The sequence below is a fragment of the Chelmon rostratus genome, chromosome 20 (assembly GCF_017976325.1).
Source record: "Chelmon rostratus isolate fCheRos1 chromosome 20, fCheRos1.pri, whole genome shotgun sequence".
NCBI classification, from domain to species: Eukaryota; Metazoa; Chordata; class Actinopteri; order Chaetodontiformes; family Chaetodontidae; genus Chelmon; species Chelmon rostratus.
Window position 1 is genome coordinate 13,439,294 of NC_055677.1, and position 23,061 is coordinate 13,462,354.

Here is a 23,061-nt window from a genome sequence, read left to right on the forward strand (position 1 = left end):
ACAAGCTGTGGAAATGTGGACAGGGAAAGAAGGAGAAGCATTTCTTTATCCTACATGAAAAGTGTCATTTAAAGAGTGGCTTTGGGCAAGGCACTTGACCCTCATCTTCTCCACTCTGGGTTCCAGCAGTAAAAGTCTGCTCTGTGTTTGGACTTAGCAGCTTCTTGGTATGACCGGAGAGAAAGTGCGAGCGTGCAGCAAGGAGTCTACTCTCAGAAAAACTTCTATCGGTTAATAATAGCCTTCAAAAAGTAGGATTTTCTGAGTTTTGGCTAACAGTCTCACTGACATCTGTCCATCCCATGTCCTGAAATATAATCCAAACCTGGAACCATTTGAAAATCTTTCAATTACTTTTACTTAAGGCTTCCCAGAGAGCGACGGTGACTGAGGATTTGGGTTTAGGAAAATCAGAATGGCACTGCTATACCACAGAAAGTCAGCTCCCCTTCCCTTATGGAACGCTGCTATTTGAATAAGAACAATGTAACCCAGGCCCAAACCAGAAAATGTGACAGTGAAGAAGAAAGCGTAGTCCCAGCAGGCTGATCTCCATAACGCTGTCGACAAAAGGCTGATGGGTCAAGTCCATTTCTCATCAGGCAGGTAAAATTCAGCCTCCTCTTCTTCCTGTCTCTCTTTTCTCTTGTTTTCTTGACAGTAAATTCACCATGCAGCTGCTGTGTTGTGAGGTCTGAGGTCTCACACAAGTCCTCACCCTAAAATTTAATGATTTTCATGATGGGCTTGCATTTTGTTGCCATAAGGAAGGCGAGTCCCAACAGTGTGACTGTGCAAACAGATTTTAGTCCGCAAAACATGAGCAATCCATGTCCACACCCCCACCACCACCACCACACATGCAAAAAACCCTCTCCTGAGCTTACAGAGCTCTGTTCAGTGTGACTGAACAAAGAAAAATAAGCATCTTTTGAGTTCTCTTCTCCCATGAAAGAGAGCAGAGAAGGTAAGGCAAACACAGGAAACACAAATCGCCCTCCCCAGAGGCCGTCAGCACTGTGTCAGGAGAGTTGTTTGATTCGTGCATTTGAATTGTTGCAGGAACCGACATAACCCACTACAGGTTCAGAGAAGCCGAGGAGTTTAGCGTAATAATCAAAAATCAACAGGCAACATCAAGTCAACTTCAGTGTGCCTACGAGTGCCACGATTATGGCCGGCTTTGTGGGTAAAATGACAAAATAGGCATTGAGTTAGTGATCGCTTGAAATGACTGCTGAGTTTCTCCCACAGTCAGTAACAACCTCGGCTCTCAAGGTACACTTGTTGTGTTGATGTGTGCCAGCCGCCAACTGCACCATCCCACCAGAAGGCAGATTGTATGGGTTTCCTTGATTCCTTGTTTCCTAGCAACTTTAATCTCATAGGCAAAATAAGATTACCAAAACAGGTGGGTTGCATGCTCACCACTTCAGAAGAATAGCAGCACCCTTCTTGGTATGCTGGGTGGCTTCTAAATGATGAAAGTGTCGCTATGATCAGTGACATTTTGTTTCATTTGACTTTAGTGATTTCATTCTTTGCTGATAGTATTTATCAGCTTTCTGGACTCCAGGTGACAGAAGCAACACCTTTCTCTCACATGTGCTCTCATTGAACCTCCGTCAATTAGAGGTGGAGAGTCAAAACGTCTTTAAAGTGAAGGGGAAGAAGGGGGCAGTCTGAGAGAGAGTGAACGCAGCATTACAAAGGAAGTCCTAGTTAAAAAAAGAAAGTGTTAGAGGTTGAATTCGGCTGAGGTCGTTTTAGATTCACAAGCGAAGGTTAAGCAAATCGAACAGAGAGAGAAAAGACAAAAATATTAGAGTGGGAGGGGTCCTGCAACTGGTTCCTCAGAGGAATGGCAGCGGAGAGTCGGAAGACACTTCATTCATTAAACTGATTGATTCATTGTCAGAGTTTCCGTTGGTCTGTGCGTTTGGACAACACAGGACCCAAGAGACTGGGCAGGCGAAGGAGAGAAAGATCAATGGTGTTTTAAGGGAAGAATGAAGTCGAAAGGGAGAAAGAGACAGCACCAGAGAAAATGAGATAGATTGTGTGTGTGTGTGTGTGTGTGTGTGAGAGAGAGAGAGAGAGAGAGAGATGGGGTGGTGGCATATAGAGCCATAAACTGATGGCTTTTAATGAAGTATACCTTAAAAAGACAGTGAAACGAATAAACTCTGGAACAACTCAACAGCTGGAAAACATATGTCATATCTCATATATATTATTATTATATATTGTCTATTATAGAATATTTTCTTCTGTTTTTAACTCAGATTTTGAGTCAGCCGCAACATCTCCTAGTTTAGATTAAAATGAAAGCGTCAATAGTCGCACTGAAAATATCATCATGCTGTCACATCATAAGGAAAGATCTCGATAGCATACTGATGCCACCTTATTTGAGTCAAGCACTGAAAATATGATATTTGATATATCTCAGTTTGATTTGCAGCTCTAACTCAATCTGTTACACACACACACACACACATATCGTATCTCTCTGAAAACACATGCAAACAAAAATAGCAGAAACAACCACAAACCTGAGAGGACATGCCGGAAATGCACATTGTCAGCAGAAGGACACGAGCTTTACTGACAATGAAAGGCTTGGACCTCGTCTTGCCAGCATATATACAGTATATTGCATTTCACAGTCCCCTAAACATATTGGCCCCAAGGCGATATCCTTGCAATAGAAAAACAATCCTCACCCTAAGGCATACTGAGACCATCTCCGTCAGCACTGACCAGGACAAAACTGCTTATCCTCGTCTAGCGCATCACCCGAGCAGCTAACTTGGCCTCGAAACAAAGAATTCAATGAAACGCACTGGTCTTAGAAACATAAAGAACGCGGCGCATACGCCTGATGACGCCTACCCAAAAGTTTCCCTCTCACACTGAGCACTGAGCCAGTTAAAACACATGTGGCCTGGAGGCAATGAAGCTGCTCTGTGAAACCATGCAGCACTTTTTGGGTTATTTTCTAAAATTACAGCCATCTGCAGGTTTCTTGACCTCTAAAGGAGTGCGGGCGCCCTCCTGCCACTGGTGGTCTTGGCAAGCTGCTTAAGTTTTGACAGAGGTTCAAATATTCACTAGATTTTCAGCTATGGAAATGAAACTTTAAATATTCAGGTTACATAAAATGGCAAAAGATATTTTAATCTAAAACTGTTCAGCCACAATTCTTTCTCATCAGCTGCGTATTTAACATCAGCGTCCTTTCAGGTAGTCATATCGACACCTAATGAACATCAAAGTGTTGACTGGGCCGTCTTCCTGACCTTAACACATGCTGTGTACAAGCCCTCCCTCTGTGTCTGTGCAAAATAACCCATGCACACAGCATTGAAAGTTTGCCTCCATCATTCCCCCTGCCAAACCCTACTTTCTGCTGGTACCGCAGGGAGCTCAGAAATCTCCTCCCCTGTGGCATCACCAGGCTCCATCTGCATCATCCCTCACAGCGCCTGGCAGGGCCCACAGCAGCTCCCCCATGAACCCCTCCAGCAGTTTCTGGGAGGTCAGTCCAGTCCAGCTCTTTTTTTTTTTTTTTTTTTTTCCCTCTAACCCACCCGCACCCCACCCCCCCAGCGGCAAGGTTTGTGCTCCGACTTTGTGATACCTCCCTTCACCGAACTCTTCCTTCGCTCTAGCACATTCGCAGGCTTCTACCACAAATCTATGCATATACCATAAACCTTATATTACACCATCCACTAATGTACCAGGCCTTCAGGACAGATTAATAAGCCATAGTGCTCATTTTTGGCTTGATGTGGGAAAAAACGACTCTCTAAGAGCACATCCGTTGGCCTCCTCGACAAAGTTTCAGCTGCTGGAATGGTGCCACCCCCCACTCAAGGTCGGCCTTTATCCCTGCTTCTGGACAGGCAGGTGAGGGACACCAGCCCTTAGGCAATGATATCATGACCAAAGAGAAATCCACCAGTTTCCCCTGGATATATGACAGGAAGCCTCTGGGGGGATTAAATACAGCAAGGTAATGCCACAGGGAAAAAGCTGCCAAGTTGTTGATAATCACCACCCTGCCCGTGTATTGGAGTTAAAAGAGCGGCCACCTCCACTTCGACATTCTGGATGCAATCACATGTAATATGCCCTCCTTGTTCTTAGTGGCCTTTTCCTCAGAGCTGAGGTATACCTAGAGTAATTTAAGCCCTGTCTCTTTCCTCTTAGGTCTATTTGTTGGCTGCGAGAGAGAATTCCCCATCCAAGCAGCATATTTCACTATGTTGTTTTTACCCTAGTTGACAATGACAGGACTCTCTACCTAAAAAACAACTGAAAAAGAGGCTACCCTCCATTGCCCTTGTGTCTTGTTCATTCCTAACTAAAATGGGTCATCATCATTGGCAGATAAAAAAGAAAAATGGCCTACTTAGCTCTAATTCAGCTGCACATACCCCCTGCAAACAGTAGCCAATGTGGGCAGTTGATCCCAAACACAGCAGAGCTGTGAGATCCCCCGAGTAACCTCAGCTGGCTTCTTTGAGCCGCTATCCGCCTTTATCAACCAGAAAGAAAAAAAAAATCATTATAAGTGAAATAAAATGTTGCGCGATGGAAAAGAGCAGGCGGGCACAATGAGGTGGAGTAAAGCTGAAAGCAAAGGAGGAGACAAAAGGGAGCGGGTGGAGGAAAAAAAAGGCTAGACAGATAAAAAGGAATGACGGAGAGACAAAGAGGGAGAGCATTAGCGAGGAAGAAAGAACAGGTGAAAGAGAAATGACAGAAAGGAGTTGAGGTAATGATAGGGAGTATTAAAGGTGGAGAGAGTATATAAAAGGGAGAGAGAGACTGAATTTGCATGTCAGTTAGTGTCTCCCTTTTTTTGTTTTATTATCTGTCACAGTAACAGGTGTACTCTGCCAGGGGTGAGCGGGGTAATAATGTGACCCGCGTAGCCGCTGATAGGAGATATTAAATTGAACTCAAGACAAACACGCTCACTTCAACGTGATATGACCTTGAGGAGGAAATGAAATAAAAATGTCCGCAGCAATAGTTCTAACTAGACGCTCCTCTGCAAGCAGGTGGTAATATAAAAAGAGACGACGGAGCCCGGTCGCAGCTTCGGCGACGAATGTTGTGACTAAACGCTACCTCGTCGTTCCTTGCAGGTGAGAAATTCACAACAGCCCCCCTGGTTCTGATGTGCCAAATCATGAGGGTAATTAACTGCACAAGACAGATAGCCAAAACCTAGAGACCAACCACAATGCTTTTGCAAGGAGATAATTAAAAAGCAATTGGCAAGAGATTTTGATACACTTCTATTATTACCTCGCACAGAGAGGAAGACAGCAAATGAATACCTGGCAGTGGCTCACTTCGAGGGAATGGAGTTTGTCTGTTGTTCAACCATCTGCCAGCTGTGAGAATCTTCCTGCTGTGCATTAAATGCGACTCAGTTGTCTCTTTATTTTGATTGAGGGACTTTTCAACGCAAGTCAATCTTGTGCAGAAATCATGCAGAGATGTTGAAAACAGAAGAAGCCTCACATTGCATTTTTTTTTCACAGCTGTGGTCCTTTACTGCGATTATGCCGTATTGTTGAAATTATTTCAGCCTCTTTAACGCTATGTTTTCCACTTTTTTCCCCATTAAGGAATAGTCATTCGGGGAGATATTCTTAGTTACTTCTTTGCAGACAGTTAGATGATACCGCTCTTATATCTGCACATTAAATATGAAGCTAAAGCTAGGAGATGGTTTGCTTAGATGAGCATAAAGACTGGTAACAGGGCCAAACGGCTAGACTGGCTCTGTCAAAAGGTGAAAAAAAAGAAACCTCATATATAACAGACAGTTAGGAGAGTGATATTGATCTTCTCATAACTCTCGACCAGAAAGCCTATAAGTCTTTATTTTCCAAAACTGATAAACAGTAGCTTTATAGATAGAAAACAATCATCTCAATCCATTCTGACAGATAACGCCTATGTATCCTGCAGCTGCTTGTTCCAGCTCTTCATTTAAACTTAATCATGTTTGCACTTAAATATTAAGAAAATTCATATTTCATAGTGTTTTTTACAGGCGCACATTCCATCAAATAGAAATGTTCTAGATGTTGTGTACATCCTTTCAAACACCACATACGCAGTTCCTCAAAACTCAAAAACAAGTCTGATGTGTCTGGTATAAATCTTTGGGATCTCTGATAGAATTTAAATATACATTTTCACAGGTTTGGATAATGTTTGACTGCACAGCACAAACAGAATCTGTAACGACTAACATCTAAACAGTTAAATATTCCACATGTTCATCAAACCCCTGCTTAATTGTGCAATGCAATAAACCTTCCTTCTTCCATAAGAATGTGGCTGCATTGTAATCTTTACCTAGTCTCCACCACTGACTCACTTTTTCTTACCAACCTATGACCCTTCCCGAATAATCCAAAAGTAAAAAATAAAAAATGGGGGTGATTCCAAAGAGAAGAAGTGAGGAGAACAAAGCTGGATCCATAAAATAATGGGAGAGTGAGAGAAAGACAAGACGATGAAATGGTGCAAAAAGAGGTAGAAAGGAAAAGGGTAAATGTTAGAAAGATTGATGGACAAGGAAAGGTGAGCTAGTTATATAGATGCAGAGAGAAGAGGGAGATCTGATCAAACATTCAGGTGGTGTGGCCTTGTGAAAAAAAGAAAAAAAAAACCCTGCCAATGAAGAATGCACTCAGCCTGGAATTTATTCATAGATGTATTTATAATGCATGCTCACAGAAGGAATGACTTCCCATGCAGCATGGCATGTGTGCTGGTCCGTGTGCGTGTGGCCTATACATGCCTGCGCAAAACTGCGCGCTGAGTGTGTGTATGATTTCCCCCCGTGTGCAGTCTGTCTGGGAGACAGGAAGAGCGCTGATTGATGAGAGCGCGTTTGTTTTAACGAGCCTCCAGAGTGGATTCACCTTGAGACAGATTTGGCTTCTCACTTTACGCTGCTTCTACTGCTGTCTGGAGATATCTGAGGAATACACCATCAGTCTGCTGCTTGTATATTTGTGCGCGCGCTCGCGCTCGTGATGTTTGTTTATCTGTGTGTGTTTGTATGTGAGGTTTCCGATGTAGCTGCATTTTTTTTTGTCTGGTTTTGTCTGGGTGCGTTAGTGTGTCAGTCTAGCGGTTGTTTGCATGAGTGAAGTGTGTGCTATCAATGATTGATTGTGAAACATCGTATTACCCATAAAACAGTAGTTTAATCTTTTTTTTCCTTGTCTATGTCATTGACATTTCTTTCATTCATGTCCTAAATATCATATTAATTCATCTTTGAATGAATTAATCAATTTATTTATTCATTCAATTATGGCTCCAGAGTGTGAATGATTAGTAGCAGTCACAGTCTTTCGCTGTAGTCATTAAACGTAAAGAAACAGATGAGATTAGAAAAAATAACAAGAATCACTCCAATTAAGTGATCACTTCACCTTAAGTTAATGTTTCATAATTTCGATCAGATAGAATCTGGAACCCAGAAATCTTGCTATTCAGATGTTTGCAGCAGGGCTGACCTGAGGTGTCAGTTTTGAATCCCCTGTTTTAGACATCGGGTGGCAGAGATAGTTGGAAAGCTCCTGGTCGGTCCTTCTTGCTGTATGTTCTTTAAGCCAGACACTAAGACCTGGTAGATCGCCATGTGGCGGAGGGATCAATGAAGCATCTAATTGTCCGACTGTTTATGCTCCATTAAGCCAAATTGGAATTCAACATTCAAATAGTCTCCTTCAATAAAATCCTCATCATGTATGGGTCAGTAGTGTTAATGCAGATCTCTTCTTGATATTTTAAGGATATTAAGGTTCACATATGCCCCTCAAATATCACCACATCAACCCAGCAGACTCTTATATTTATCCAGATTGTTTCCCCTCCCTTTATTGGGAGATATTTAGTTGCTGTTTTGTTGATTGGATATTAAATTGAACATCTGTTCAGTAACCATGTTGTAATGGGGCACATACTGACGGTTATAGTGAGGAGTGAAAGCGGTGACTGGAATAGTCATGCTCTTATTAGAATAATTTTAACTGAATGAACCTCGGAGTAAAATTAAACTATTTCTCAATTTGCTGGAGAACCCTAGAGGCTCCTTTGAATAAAAACCTCTGGGACTGCCTTTGAGAATCCCTGCTTTAGAGCAAGGTACAAAGAAATTGCTTTCCTGCTTTTGACCTCTAGGTGTCCCCATAACAATTTCCCGCCACTCTTCGATCCTGCCTTGCGCTCTCGTTGACTGTTTATAGTTTCAATGGCGGAAGTGGCTTCATTCTGTAAGTTTTTATTGAATATTTACCAAATGTGGCAATGACAGCTTTAACGTGTGAAGTCGGTTTGTTGGTAGCGAAGCGGAGTGTCGGCGTGTACGTTGTTTTCGTCACGATATTCTGGGTTTTACCTGAAAAGAACGGAAAGCAGCGCAGTTCATTTTCTTCAGTTCCTCGCTGTACATTAGCTGCGTTCAAGTGTTGAGAAGCTGAATGAAAAGCCGCTAGTAACGATGTCAAAGTCCAGTTCCCAAAGGCAGTGTTGCCTAATATGTACCACGAAAAGCTCAACGGGGTCGGTTTCCGTTAAAGAAGCTTATAGTTCAATTGTTAAGCGATGTTGTTGCTGTAGCATCACGAGCTGCTGCTTTCAGCTCACTTGTGCATTGACACTGCTCCAAGCGTGGTCGATTATTTCTGCAACTGGATAAACCCTAGAGGCAGAACACCAGTGGTTTATTGATTTGGGCTGTTGTTGTTGCAGTGAAACAGGAACTTCTATACAGTTAATCTGATTTAAAGTCTGCCAATTTTACTTTTTATACTTTAGGATACTTTGCACAGGCAGGGTGTGGCAGCACTACTGATACCAATGGTAGGAAGTGTTAGTTATTAACTGCTTTCATTAAAGATTAAGATGTGAAGAAGCATGATCATAAATTCTGAATACGTGATAAAAGGTATTTACATTCACGTGTATTTGAATTGTGGGACTGGATTCACAGTGTGTGGTTGTGAGGACAGTTTTTGCTTAAAATTAAAGATATATAGAAAGCCAGCTTAGAGGTTTTACTTTGAGTTTCTACCATTATTTTTTAGCAGGCTTATGGAAAGGCGCCTTTCAGAGGAGAGGTGTGGGCAATATAAGGATGGCATGATTCCACTTATGCCAGCCAAATGAACATAGTCCATTGTACTCAAGTTGATAATTGACAAATTCCTGCTTTTTAACAGCCTTTGCTGGGCTGTGTTTTTGGGTAGGGAGGGAGAGAGGATCATCATTGAGGGGGAGGCCCACTATAAGGAGGCTCTTAGAAGTTCAGCTGAGTTTGAGGTATTATTGTGACCAGCCGGTGTCTGCACAGCGCTTTCTGCTAGCCGGATTGTAAAGCTGAAAGGTGAGCAAGGAGAGTGTTGGCAAGGTGCATGATGTTTGCTTTAAGTATTTGTTATTCATGTAAATTTCAAAGTGGCAGAAAGAATATGCTGTGAGTTTTGTTCTGTTAGATTTGCATACAAAAACATTTACAAGACAGCTTTTTCTTAAATGCAAAAGGTTCTTTAAAGACTTTCAGATATTATTTTATGAAGTAATTTAGAATTTTAGGTTTGCTGTTAAACTAGTGTTCAGAAAATGATAGAAGTTACTTTGTGCATTCTTTATTTTAATAGTGAAACTAGTACATTCTGGCATTTAGCTTCCTGGCAGGTAATGGTTTTTTGGTTTTTGAGTGTGTGTTATAGGGATGCACCAATCCACTTTTTTCAGTTCGGATTCCAGTACCTAAATTGGGATATCTACTAAGTACCAATCTAATACTAATATTTGATTCATGAGCTGTATGTCTCACTGTGTGGAAAAGACGGGGATCATTGCATTATGTATAAGGCAACATCAGGCTTGACTTGAACATTATTATTTTTTGTGTGTGTATTGTGTGTCAATTGTTATTTATTATTAAAATGATAAATAATCTTGCACCAGCAACTTATGAATAAAAAGTCAGTATCGGACTGATAGCGATGCATCTCTAGTGTGTTACAAAACATTCAGACTCAATGCACTTTGTTACTGATTGAAGTTATTCATAAAACCAAGTTAAACTTCTAATATGTCATAATACAGTGAATCATTACATGATTGATTTCTGCTCACTAAAAGGAACTTTTAGGGCTGCAGCTCTATTTGATTATTTTCATGACAAAAATCTGCCAGTCATTTTCTTGATTAATGGATCATGACTATTTTCAATAAAATATAACAAAATATTCATTTCCAATTTCCAGTCCAAAGTCCAAAGTGTTATTTCAAATTGCATGTTGTGTCCAAACAACAGTCCAAACCCCATAAATATTAAATTTAATATCAAGGCACAGATCTTTGTGCAGCAAGGGCAAGGGGGGGTGCTTCATCACCAGAGGGCTGCGGTGGAGGTCCTGCTTCTCTGACTGATCTTTACTCTCTGCTGACCTTGGTCCCTCTGGCCACGGGAGTGCCACTGCTGCAATACATAAATTTTGACAGTTGGTGATTCTGTCATTAGGTATTTAACTCTACAAGGTGCTGTCACCTTATGTCCCTCCAGTGGCAAGATAGTCAACCTAATTGAGTTAATTCCAACTCTCACTGACCTGCATTCCACTGTCAAAGTGGTTCAAACACATGTGGGAACGAATGACATTATGACTAGACATTCTAGCAAATTACAGCAGACCTTGTGTACCTCTGCTACACAATTAAAAGTCTGGGAAATGTTGTGTTTTGTCTGGCCTCATTCCAGCTCTCTCCAAAAGCTCTGAACTTTTAGTCAACTCTTCAGTTTCCACCACTGGTTGAAAAGTGTTTGGCAGCAGTATATGACTTTATCTCAAAGTCTGATTGCTTTTGGATTAATTTGAGCTTGTACAGAGCAGATGGTGTGCACCCTTGCAGAAAGGGAACAAAGAAGTTGATGACTAATTTTATTCACTTAATAGCTTTTAACTCATTCTGATATGCACCACGGGAAGACTCGCTACAGACCTCTGTGTCTCAATCCATTACATCCAGTTCTAACGGTGTGGGTCCTGCCGCTGTGTGCTCAGCAACACAATTCATGATCACATGGTTATTAGTCTAGTTTTATGAGTGTTAACCAGGGCTTTCAACCGGTTCAAGGAAGGAAAACGAAATGAAAACTTTTTGTATTTTACATGGACCTGAAACAAAACCGGAAACATTATTATTTTTTATGTTCCCGGACAGAAACGCTTATTAAAAATAATGGTAACCGGTTAATACCGATTTTTATTCAGTTCCTCAAAATTTCCGTAGCCTACAAGTAAAAAAAGTAATTCTTCTCCTGCACACGTTACCATGACCCGCTGGGGTTCACTTCCTGTGTGACATTCACTGGACGTTCGCTGACCTAATGGAAAGAGAGCGGGAAGGTGAACTACTATCACGTCTCCACATCTTAAATAAGAGGTAAATATTGCAGTCTATCGTTATTTAATACGTCCATTACAAACACGATATCAATATATTTGTCCATGTTAATGATGGGCTCGCAAACATTAGGCTAAATTACATTAACTCTGTTTGCCTAATGCATATGGCCTGACTAGCTAGTCTTGGTAACACACTAAACATTTATGGCACTTTTTCTGTTTGTGTAGATGGGAAGACATACTGAGAATCCAAATCGCCAACATTTTTCCTTTGACCCAGCAACAAACAAATCAAAGTGCAACGTTGAGGGATGTGGAGCTGAAATAGCGGGCAACCATGGGGGGAATTTGCAGAGGCATATCCAAAGACGTCATCCGGACCTGTTCAACAAGTCTTCTACTTACACCGCACAAAAGACACCTGGCACAAGGCAAAGTACTCTAGATGCGGTCGCTGTTAAGAAGCCAAAATTGCTCCATGTACCCATTACATCGGAGGCCCTCGTAGATGCGTGTTTGGAGCTTGTCACAGTGAACGGCAGACCATTTTCCTTAATGGAGGACACTGGCTTTAGAAAAATAATCGACCCACTACAACAAGCAATTAGAAATGGTTTCGCAATTAATTCAGCGCCACTTGCAGGGATCGCTCTGTTTTTTGGGCATTAACGTGCAATATACAGAAGGAGAAAACATTGTGTTACGGACGATGGCCTTGCCCCCCTTTCCTTTCCTTGCCTACTGTGAATGGTCACGACCAGGTTTGGTGACTTCTTTTAAGTTGGTGTAGCAAATGCTGTAAGAAATGACCTGATGACTGAAAGGCTGTTGGATTTTGTTGTTGCCCACTGAGTGGCATAGCCTCGTGACTTTATAATGTCGTTGACGTTTGTATGGAAATACTTTCTTATAAACAATTGAAATAATTGTTTTGAATTATTCTTGTATTATTTAATGAAGGTTGTAATATTACTACATTTGGTTTAAACTGGATGATAAAGAGACATAATTTTCTAGCATTCGTTAAACAGCTGACAGGAATGTTATTAACTGTTCCGGGAACGAAATTTTTTTGTTCTATCCAGTTCGGGAACGTCTATTTAACAGTGGAACCCAAAACTGGAAAGGTTAAAATTCTGTTTCTGTTCGGAACATACCAATTGGAAGAAAAATTTGGTTCAAAGCCCTGTTGTTAACAAAGGTGAGTCACAGGGTTCTACTGCAGAACCACGTTTAGTCGCAATTTGTAGAAACAAATTCGGTGAAAAAGTTAGAAACAGTACAATTGATCTGTACATGGATGATGGCATTCTAGATAAAACAGGCCCTACCCAGGTGGTTCAAAATTAGCCTTTTTTGTTTCTGTACTGTATAGCAAACTTTGATTGATCTTAAATTACTGTTAAACCTAATACTCTTGATAGGACTCAAATTGAAAAAGTATCCTATTATAAATACCTTAGTTTCTAGCTGAATGACTAGCTGTGCTTCAAAAAGCATATTAATGTCCTAACTTAGACCTTTAAAGGAAAACTGGCTTTTTTTTTAAAATGGAAACAAGACTTTTATCAGTCAAAACTGCAGAAAGCTCCACTCTTATAATCTGAGATGCCGTCTATCATCATCATCATCGGTTCATAACGGGGGATGGAACGCATTGATGTTTACTGTATGAAAAAGTTGGGTGGCAATCAGAAGAGTCACTGCACAAGTCCCAAGACTATTTGGTCCTTAAGGATCACCATGTCAGCCCTGAGCTCTGAAATACTATGCACCACACAAATGGAACAACCTACACTCCTAAAACGAGAACAGCTGATCCTGTTAATCAATTAAAATCTCTTTTGATAGACACAGAGCAGTGTGAATGTACGTAGGTGTTTTATTTGAATTGGCATTATCTCTAATCTTGTTGTCCTTGTTTGTTGTGAAATTTGCTTATATGCCTCTCCTGTACCCCTATTGTAATTTAGTTTTTATTGTTTTCTATGCATTAAGGTTTTTAGATGTATTTTAGATGTGTTTATCAGGACGTGATTGCAAAAGAGCTTGCTCTCAATGTCCTTCCCTCTTCAAATAAATAAATTAAAAAACGTGGCAAAGAAAAGCCTGAACTACACATAGTTAATATTTGATATTTTTACTTGAGAAATAAATAAGAAATAGTGATTCATGAAACTAATATTTGCATATTGCATTTCTGTCATTTGACTAATAGGGTTGAGTAATATGTTAAAATTTTCCAACTGGCTGCTGTCATCCCAACAAGCAGTGATTGCACTCAGGTGTGTGTGTGGCAGCTCCCCTATGTATTCAGCTGGTGGGATCGGTGTGACTACATTGTTTTAGTCTTACCATTTTAGTAACTGATTAATCATTCAAGTCACTTTTCAAGCAAAAATGCCAAACATTTTGTGGTTTGTGCTTCTTCAATGTGAGCATTTACCTCTTTTTAATGAGTAATATTGTAAAGTGAACACCTTGAGGCTGTTGGTCTGACAAAATGAAATATTTGATGAGGCCACCTGGGACTCACCAGATGTAATGGGTATTTTTGTTATTTTCATTTCTGTTTCCATGTATTTTGCAGACCAAATGATTCATCAAGAACATAATCTGCAAAATAATTTTAGTTACAGCCCTAGGGTCAATAATGTGTCTTGAGTCACCCAGTGATCCAGCCTTAGTGTCATTGTGCTTGCGTGTCTGTCTGAGTTTGTATTCAGTCTGCTTGTTTCAGGGGGAATAACGAGCCCAGAGGACGGCCGGTGATAAACTTGGATTAGACACAAGATGGAAAATGAAATGACTTCCTTTGATTCGTTTTAAACAACAGAACAAACGGATTAAGCAGAAAAAAGATAAAAGCAAGAAGAGTAGCAACAGTGTCTGTCCTCCTCTGCTCAGTTCCAGGTGAGTCGACTGATTGAAGACGAGGCTCCTGCGGATCTTGCCCATGGATGAAGAGTTGACACCTTTGGACTGCCTGCTGCCCTCAGGTACTGTCTTTCAAACACGCATTCCCTTGACGCGAACATGCATGCACGCAATCAATCAAACACGCGGGTCCGTGCACGGACTCATATGGTATGTTCACCCACCTGTGTGTGGGACACCCAGACATCGACGATCTGTGTGTGCCTGATCAAGACACTCGCTTACTCACATCTCTGTCACACTTGTCTTCCCCTCTCTGCTTCTACCCCTCGCTCTGACAAACACAAACAGTCTTGGGGGGCTTAAAACCCAAAAACAAATCACTGGCACTTTCATGACAACAATGTGTATATGTATGAGAGGCGCTTTCCTTGCGTCTTTTTGTGTTAGGTTGCGTACATAATGAATCTTTACTGAAAGAGGCCTTGATGTGTTTGCGTATACTGTTAGCTGTTGGAGAAAAACAGACTTTGAAGAGGCATTTTGATTAGTGAAATATTTCTAAAAATAAATATTCTTGCTCCTGAATAAAATGCCTATCATATGAATTCACTTTGTTCAAACACAACACTGGAAGACAAAATTCAATCTGACATTTGACTGAAAAAGAAAAAAAAATCCAGTTGTTGTACATTTATTCTCTCTTTTCCAGTGGCATGTAAGCACATTTTTCTAGCAAGTTTCATTTCCCCAGAGATGTTCTCTATCTGTTGCTGCTCTTGAAAAAAAAACAACAACAAAAAATTAACTGTCCAGATGGTCAACACTGACTGCTCCACAGACCTAAGGAGGAAGCTGGTTATGGCTGCCTTTAGCCAATACTCTCAGGTCAACGTTTATGTGAGCTCCCTAGTGACGTGCGTGAGCGTGGAGGATGGAAAGCTGATATGAGCCTGAGGCCAGATTTTACACAGAGCTGTAAAGGTCGAGGGGATCGTACAATAGTCTGGCCTGTAGAGGAGACAGCAGGCACATGTAGTTCCCTGCTTCTCTCATGTCTGGCTTGTATTACATCTCCGTGGAGTGACATTTTTTATTTCCATGTAATTTTCAAGACCTGTTTTATAAAGAGCTAATTTTGGGGCTTACATGAAAGATATTCCTGGTTTACAAGCTTGTACATCATAATAATGGGAGCATCCATTGGTTGAGTAGCAACAGATTCACTTTGTGGAAATAGATTCACTGGCTGGAAATATTGTCCACTCACAGAAAGATATAAATCAGTGATTGCCAACTGGCAGACCGCCGGCCACATCCTTCCCGCCAAAGCTTCCCACCAGGCCCGCAGAATATTATTGCAATCAGGAAATGCACGCATCTAATGTTATCAGCAGTAGAAGAAGCCTAGTCCGTCCTGGATATGATTGTCAATTAGTGTTAGCTAAATCTACTGTTTCCGGCAGTTTTGTGTCCATTTTGACAGACAAACACAAAATTACAGGTTAATTTAGAAATAAATGTTAACAGGCAGAAATACGTTCCGTCTGTTTTATCTCATTTTGTGATTTCTGGAGTTTTATCAGGGTTGCCAACTTTTGAATAGCTGTATCTGCGGAGTTAGCATTATGAGGGTCATTAGCTTTAAAATAGCTGTATCAACAGAGTTAGAGTTATGAGGGTCATTAGCTTCTAAATAGCTGTATCCAGGGAGTTAGCTTTGTCAGGGTCATTAGCTTTAAAATATCTGTATACAAGGAGTTAGCATTATTAGGCTCATTAGCTTTAAAATAGCTTTATCCTGGGAGTAAGCTTTATCAAACATTAGCTTTAGAATAGCTGTATCCTGGGAGTTAGCTTTATCAGGGTCATTAGCTATAAAATAGCTGTATCCTGGGAGTTAGCTTTATCAGGGTCATTGGTTTTAAAATAGCTGTATACAGGGAGTTAGCTTTATGAGGGTCATTAGCTTTAAAATAGCTGTATGCAGGGAGTTAGCTTTATCAGGGTCATTAGCTTCATGGTGGCTGTATGCAGAGAGTTAGCTTTATCAGGGTCATTAGCTTTAAGATAGCTGTATCCAGGGAGTTGGCTTTATAAAGCCTTAGCTTTAAATAGCTGACATTGTATCAAGGGAGTTTGCTTTATCTAGCTTACCCCAGAGACAAAGCAGACTGCGTCATTTCCTGTAACTCATCACGTACGTGACCCACACAAGGTGCAGCACTGGCTGTCTTACTGTCCCCACCTTCGGAGACGTTGCCACAGCACGTGCCGTACATATGAAATTCTTTGCCAACTATTTTTATTATCAGTTTCAGTCGATTTAAATGATCAGTTGTTTCAGCCCTTGACTCGTTCACTGGTAGTTAAACTGTGGGTTTTGTATTTAGCCCTAACTGCCTCTGGGGGAGATCTTAGCGCATTTTCTAGTTAGCATTATGGATTTTCCATGTTTTTAACAGTCTGTTCACAGTGATATGGGCCAATTAAAAGAACATTAGAATGCTAGACAGCAATAGGCCAGTGAGACGTATATAAATGAAATATTTTATTTGAAGGTCTGGCTCACACAGGGTCTGCTTCAAAAAATTCCATCCCTTGGAAAAATGTATATGAGGAAAAAACTAAAGTAATGTGTCCAGAAACCACAGCAGTGTCAGAGCTTTTGCTTCTCTCACCTGTTTTGGATTCTTGAGCATACAGCCGTCAGAGATGAGCCTGGTTCATAAACAGACGGTAACCATACTGTGTGCAGTTTACTGACAAGATAGAGAGCAATTTGAGCTATTGAAGTCCTCGAAAAAAGTGCTCCTTAATATATCTCAGTAATCTTCTGTGCTGTTGCATTCCTGGAGTTATTTTACAAAGAAGTATTGTGATTTGGTGCAACCACTTTCCTTCAACATGCCATTGTTCGGATTGCTGAAGAATCTTGCATCGAGCTGTACTCTAGTAAAGCATGAAATATCTTGACCTCTTGTTGTCCATGTTTGCTCATTCACAGAGTGGAATGTGAAAAAATACAAGAAAATGGGCCAAATACAATGCCAAGAAGTGTTCTTAAGGGGTGCTGAGGTGATTCAATATAAAAAAAATGAAGATGCTGAAAGTATAACTGAGTGATTAAATGTAACTTTTTTTTAAATCAAGATGTTATTTAAATGACTAACAAAACCACTATTGCACAATTTAACATATCATCATCCCCCTGTTCACACTGTATTAACCTGTGTTGGCTCTGGTAATGTTTCAATCAAACAGCATGCTTATAGTGATCTTCTTTGACTATTCATTTTTGGCTGACCAAATTGAGTTGCATATTTGGTTTCAGACTGCGTTTGATTCCCAATCTAATACAACCTCAATTCCAAAAAACTTGAACCATTGTGTAAAACATAAATCAAAACAGAATGCAATCATTTGCAAACGAGCTGTACTTATCAACAACGGTTTTACGAACGGTTTCACGACTTGGTTGTATAAAGGATATTTCTGCATGGCCTTGGTCACATATTCTGTTTTACACATGCTTTACACAGCGTCTCAACTTTTTAGGAATCGGGTTCGTAGTATAGTTTGCATCATGTTGCACCGCTCTTTTCTCTCTTGCTGCCTTTGTGTCTCTCTCCCTCTCTGTCTCCACTGATCCATCAATCCTCTTGTTACACTGCCACTGTAATTGTGCTTCTGTATGTGCACATATGTTCGTATACTTGACATTCTCGCACATGTGCGCGATTTGCGTAGAGCAGAAAAAAAAAAGAAGCGCTGTTGATTTTCTATGCTTATACAGTTGGAAAATCAATAGCACACAAAGGCCAACATCAGTCAAGAGACACTCACTCCTGATAGGATGCTATCAGCAGTTTTGAAGCATCCATTGAAACAAATGTTTACTCAAACATGTTAGCTAAGCATTGCAGGCTGCACTCTTGAGTTTGCTTACTGCACAAATCCAAGATTTATTCTGAAGATTTCCCAGGGTGTGTAATCCCTCAAACGGTTGCAAAACCAAACAGATCAGAGCACACCAAATCAGCACATCCTGATGATATAATTTTTTTGATAAATCTGTCACCTGCTACCAAAGGTAAAATACATACTGGAGATTCCCTGTATCTCACACTTTTAAAGTCTTTCTCCAAACTGTACAGCATAGTGAAACACTTTTACCCTCATTGGAAAAGTTTAGAGTATATTTCTGTGGCTTCTTTAGTTTAATCTCTTGCATGAAATGCTTATCGAAACTCTCGTTGGAGAATATAAAAACAGCCCCTGGATGTCTGCATTTTAAAATCCCCGGTGTGCATGGTTAGCCTTGTAAATTTCACTATTTTAATTATAAGTGCTTATTGCTGGCATGTCTATGCACTAGCCCATGTGCCTGGAATGTGTGTGTGTGTGTGTGTGGGGTGTGTGTGTGTATGTGTGTCTGTGGTATTTATGCTGTCTGGCACTTTGAAAAGAATCCCAAGGTGACATTTCTTTGAACTGAGTGCACAAAAGGCTGCGCACCTCCACGTGTGTGTGTGCAGGGAGGTGAGTGTTTGTGCGAACAGGGGTTATCTGAGAAGTCACGGCTGGTTGAGTTTGTCTTTTGTTCTCTGTACACCTCCAGCCAATTAAGAGACAAGACTGACAAATCTGCTCCTCCTCTTCCGCCTCCTCCTCCTCCTCCTACCTCACCTACCCCTTCTTGTGTCCTCCTTTCTTTTCCTCCTCTTTGGTGTCTCCTCTTTATCCTCTCTTCCTTTCCTCTTCCTTTTACCATACTCTGCTGGGGTTGACTTTTCGTATTGGAAATGACCTTCCAGTGATGTGAACTTTTTAACAACATCAAGCCGGCTGCTGCAACAAAGTCACAAACCTAAAGGACAGTTTTTTTCCACACTTTCTTAGCCAAGCCAAAATGCAATCTCTTGAGGGTATAAATCCAAAAAAGATTTTTTTTTTTTTTTCCGGGACTGGAGGTGATGCACATTTTGTAATGAGAATTTCATGAAACCTAAAGTATATTCTTTTTCTTTCCTCCTCATCATTGCTTTTTTTGGCCCCACTGCATTCACGATGTATCAGGAAAGGTGTAGTGGGAAAGATACAAGCTTTGTTAGATACGCTGTGTCATGGCGTTCTGAAACTGGAATCCAGTTTTGTGGAATTTGCATAAATACAATTTAGGAGGGAGGGACGAGGACATTGTAATCACACAGTGTTGCTTAAGTTTGCATATGACATTTTGGCTTTGCTACAAAAGGCAACAACTTTAAAAATGGCTGAGAAATCATTCATAAGGGCAGACATAAAAGTGAAAGATAAATGAGCAAGCAATGAAATGCATAAGTGTGAAGGGGAGGGGAAGAGAGGTTGTGCTTTAGTCTTCGGTCCATTAAGGCTTTTCGGGCTGCACTGTTTTTACTTTTGTCAGTGAATGCAGAGTTTTCCATTATTTTTTTCATCTCCTACAGATAGAAAAATGACAATTCTAAAGTATTAGTCAGGGGATTTGCATTAGCAGCAGAGCAAAAGAAAAGCTAAAAGCAAGATGGATGGGGGGTTGAGGGAGGAAATAGATTTGTGAAATGATGCACCCTGGGACAGAGACTTTGACAAAGAAGCATGAAGGTACACTGAGAGGCAAGAGAGAAGCTATAGGTTGGCAGGTTTCATTTATGCTGTTTTTGAGAGGGCTTTCCTTTGTTACCATGTAGTAACAGATGGCAAAAAAGTCAAAGCATTCAAATGAGCGTCGGTGAGATTTGTGTGAGCAGAAGTGATTTCACAGATTTCCCTTTAAAAAAACAAACAAAACAGGAACTAATAATAAGGACTTTGACATTGATTGTGACCCCGCTTGAGGAGAGGGGCGGTATTGTAGTTTAGGGACGTTGTTGCATGATTTGGATACACATTGTATATACATTGGTTTTGTTGGTGTTCGATGCTGCTACTCACAGCTTAATTAGATCACATGGGAAAACATTTTGAAATTTCTCACATCCATGGCATGAACAACATCCTCCAATCTGCACTTAACAGTTTTTTTTCCATCTTGCAAATAGTGATTCGTGTTGCGGTAATTATGCACCATTGTGTATGATTGACACCTTTCCCTTTCCCCCTTCCTACAACTGTCTTCTGCAGGCACGCAGAGGATCTGTCTGATCATTCTGAACCAGCCTCTGGATAAGGACTACTTAGACATCCTCTGGAGTAAAGGTATACAGCATCTCACACAACGCAAACACAGATCAAACCAGCCACCCTAATATCACTTTAGATCCTGTCTTCATTGGTTTGCACTGAGCATGTATTCCCCTGTTGTTCTTTGACTGTGTGCTCTAGCCTGTGTTGCCTTCACAGTGCAAAATCTTAATTGCTGCCATGTCATTGAAAATGCCCCCTCCCTGCCCTCTGCCCACATTTCCTGTGAGTTGGGTTTTAATGAAGTGAAAGATGACATAATTTTCTGGTAGAAAACAATTTGCCTTCCTGCAATGGTCACTTTTTATTTTATTTTTTTTAATAACTCCTGTGGCTGTATGACCTCAACAATGATTATAATTTAAACGAAGATGATATTTTACTTCCATTGCATTCTCAGCCAAAATATGCAGCATGGCTTTGTCTCCCCTAAGATAGTCATTTATGCACCACGATTAAATGGTATAATGAGTTTTGAGTCAGAAATTTCAGTTGAATTTCTGACACAATCATCAACAACTGTTACAAGCTTCAGATAAACTTGATTTAATTGATGTCATCAAATAAGAATTATCTTATGAAGGTCTGTATGCTTTTCATTCATTATTTTCATTGGTCATTAGCCTTCACAGCAATGAGCCATACATTTAACTGTACAATTTGTTGTTCTTATACACTTTCAGTGCTATTGAAAGCACTCTTACTGAAAGTGTATGGTCTCATGATAACAAGGATGACACGTCCATTCAGACTCATTCAAGTGTGTTTACATTCAATATATATAATTGGTTGGTAAATCATGTAAACACAGGCAATGGCAGTAAGTGTCCATTTCACTCAGCAGGGGAGCGACAGGGTCGATATAAACAAACTCACTGGACCTAAGACCGCCACATTCAGAACGCGGGCATTTCAATCATAACAAATCCCACCTCACTACAAACTAAGCTGTTGCTCCCATCTGTGAGACCCCTTGCAGCCTTTCATCAATGAGGGAAAATGGTCTGGTTAGTGCCTGATATCGACTACATATTTCTTTCACATTGATGCACAACCCTTCCTTGTACATGTAAAGTCAGAGAAGAGCACAATTATCGGTGAAAAAGGGCAGAACATTTCAAGCAGGACATGAGGTTGTGCATTCATATTCAAACATACAGATCCTGTCGCGTAATACAAGCTCTGAATGGCTCTACTTTGGAAAAACAGTCATGCCCAGGGGCAATTTGGTGATTATTACTGAAGATAGGAACAACTGTGCATAGTCACTTTCGCATCAGCAAAATGCTGGTCACATGTTTCCTGGCAATTTATGAACCAAGGAGCTAGATTCCAACAGCTTTTTTGTAGTTGGTAACTAGAGGATATAAAATAGATTTGATTTTACTTCTGCTTCATGAATTCTCCAAGACCCTTTATCAGAGTAAAAGACTAAGAAAATTTCAGAAAATTCCAAAACATGCACAAAAGGCTCATTGTTAAAAGAAGAAAAATAGGTTTGTGAAGGAAAGTAGAGCTGCAGGCTCCCTGAGGTGGCGCTTATGAGATGCACTGATGCATAGCGCTTGTGCTACTTGGCCGTGATGTATTGAATATGCAAAGCCGACTTTGAGCCTTTAAACCAGACAGTGTCATCTCAACCTGTGTCCTACAACTTTGTGTTTCTTTTAAAATCTGGTGAACTGATCAGAAACAGAGCCTAAGTGAACAACAATAACTTGTTTTTTATCAAAGACAGAGTGGAGAGAAGTGGCCTGGATCACTGGTTCTCAACAGTTTTCAAGCTGAGGCCATGAAACAACAACAAAAACAACTGTAGGCAGACTAATTTATGAAAAATGTAATGCACAGACTTGTCTAATCAGGGAAGAAGGTTAGTAAACAAAGTAACTTTGAAGGCAGACTCGTGCTTAAAACCACATCAAATTGAATTTTAATGAACATGGCTTTGATTTTCTTATCAACCTAGCAAAAACCCAAGGGGCACCTGAGCTCTTTCCATCGCACAGCAGTCACACGATTAGATAGACGCTCTTGATTTTCACTTTTATACTAGAGGACCTGTAGAAAACGCTCAATGGCATTAGACAAAGCAATTTCCTCATCTGATTTTACACCAAAGGTTGCCTGCTGCCCTAAGATAAAGATTCCTTGGGTAGTCTATTAAGTGAGAAGAATGTAAAATATAGAATTTAAAGAAAGCAAATCACTTAAAACATTAATCGAAAAGATTCTGATACCTGTTAGATAAAAAGGGAATGGGTTAATTCATGCTGAATCTCATCAAAATCTTACACTGTACACCCATAGTAAAGGGAGCGGCCTGAAAGTTTGCTGTAGAATGCTGTGAAAAATCACATAACTTGCTTTTTTTTCAGGAAATTGGGTTGTTATATGATTCGAAATGTATTCGAACACCCATTTGCAATTTTTCAGTGCAAACAATGTCTAAATTGAAGGCCGTTCCAATATTCCGCTGAAATTGTCTGTTTGCTGCCAGCATGCAGAAATA

General features: G+C 40.5%; 1 protein-coding gene across 1 annotated transcript in view; it reads left to right on the forward strand.

The window, feature by feature from the left end:
- Positions 1–8,265: 8,265 nt before the first annotated feature.
- The window catches only part of tpk1 (thiamin pyrophosphokinase 1), a 70,092-nt gene continuing 55,296 nt past the window's right edge, over positions 8,266–23,061 (forward strand). Inside the window, exons 1-3 of the mRNA XM_041961098.1 lie at positions 8,266–8,324; positions 14,376–14,467; positions 20,490–20,564. Of these exons, the coding sequence (XP_041817032.1) occupies positions 14,425–14,467; positions 20,490–20,564 (118 nt within the window). The 5' untranslated portion in view covers positions 8,266–8,324; positions 14,376–14,424. The remainder of the gene's footprint in view (positions 8,325–14,375; positions 14,468–20,489; positions 20,565–23,061) is intronic.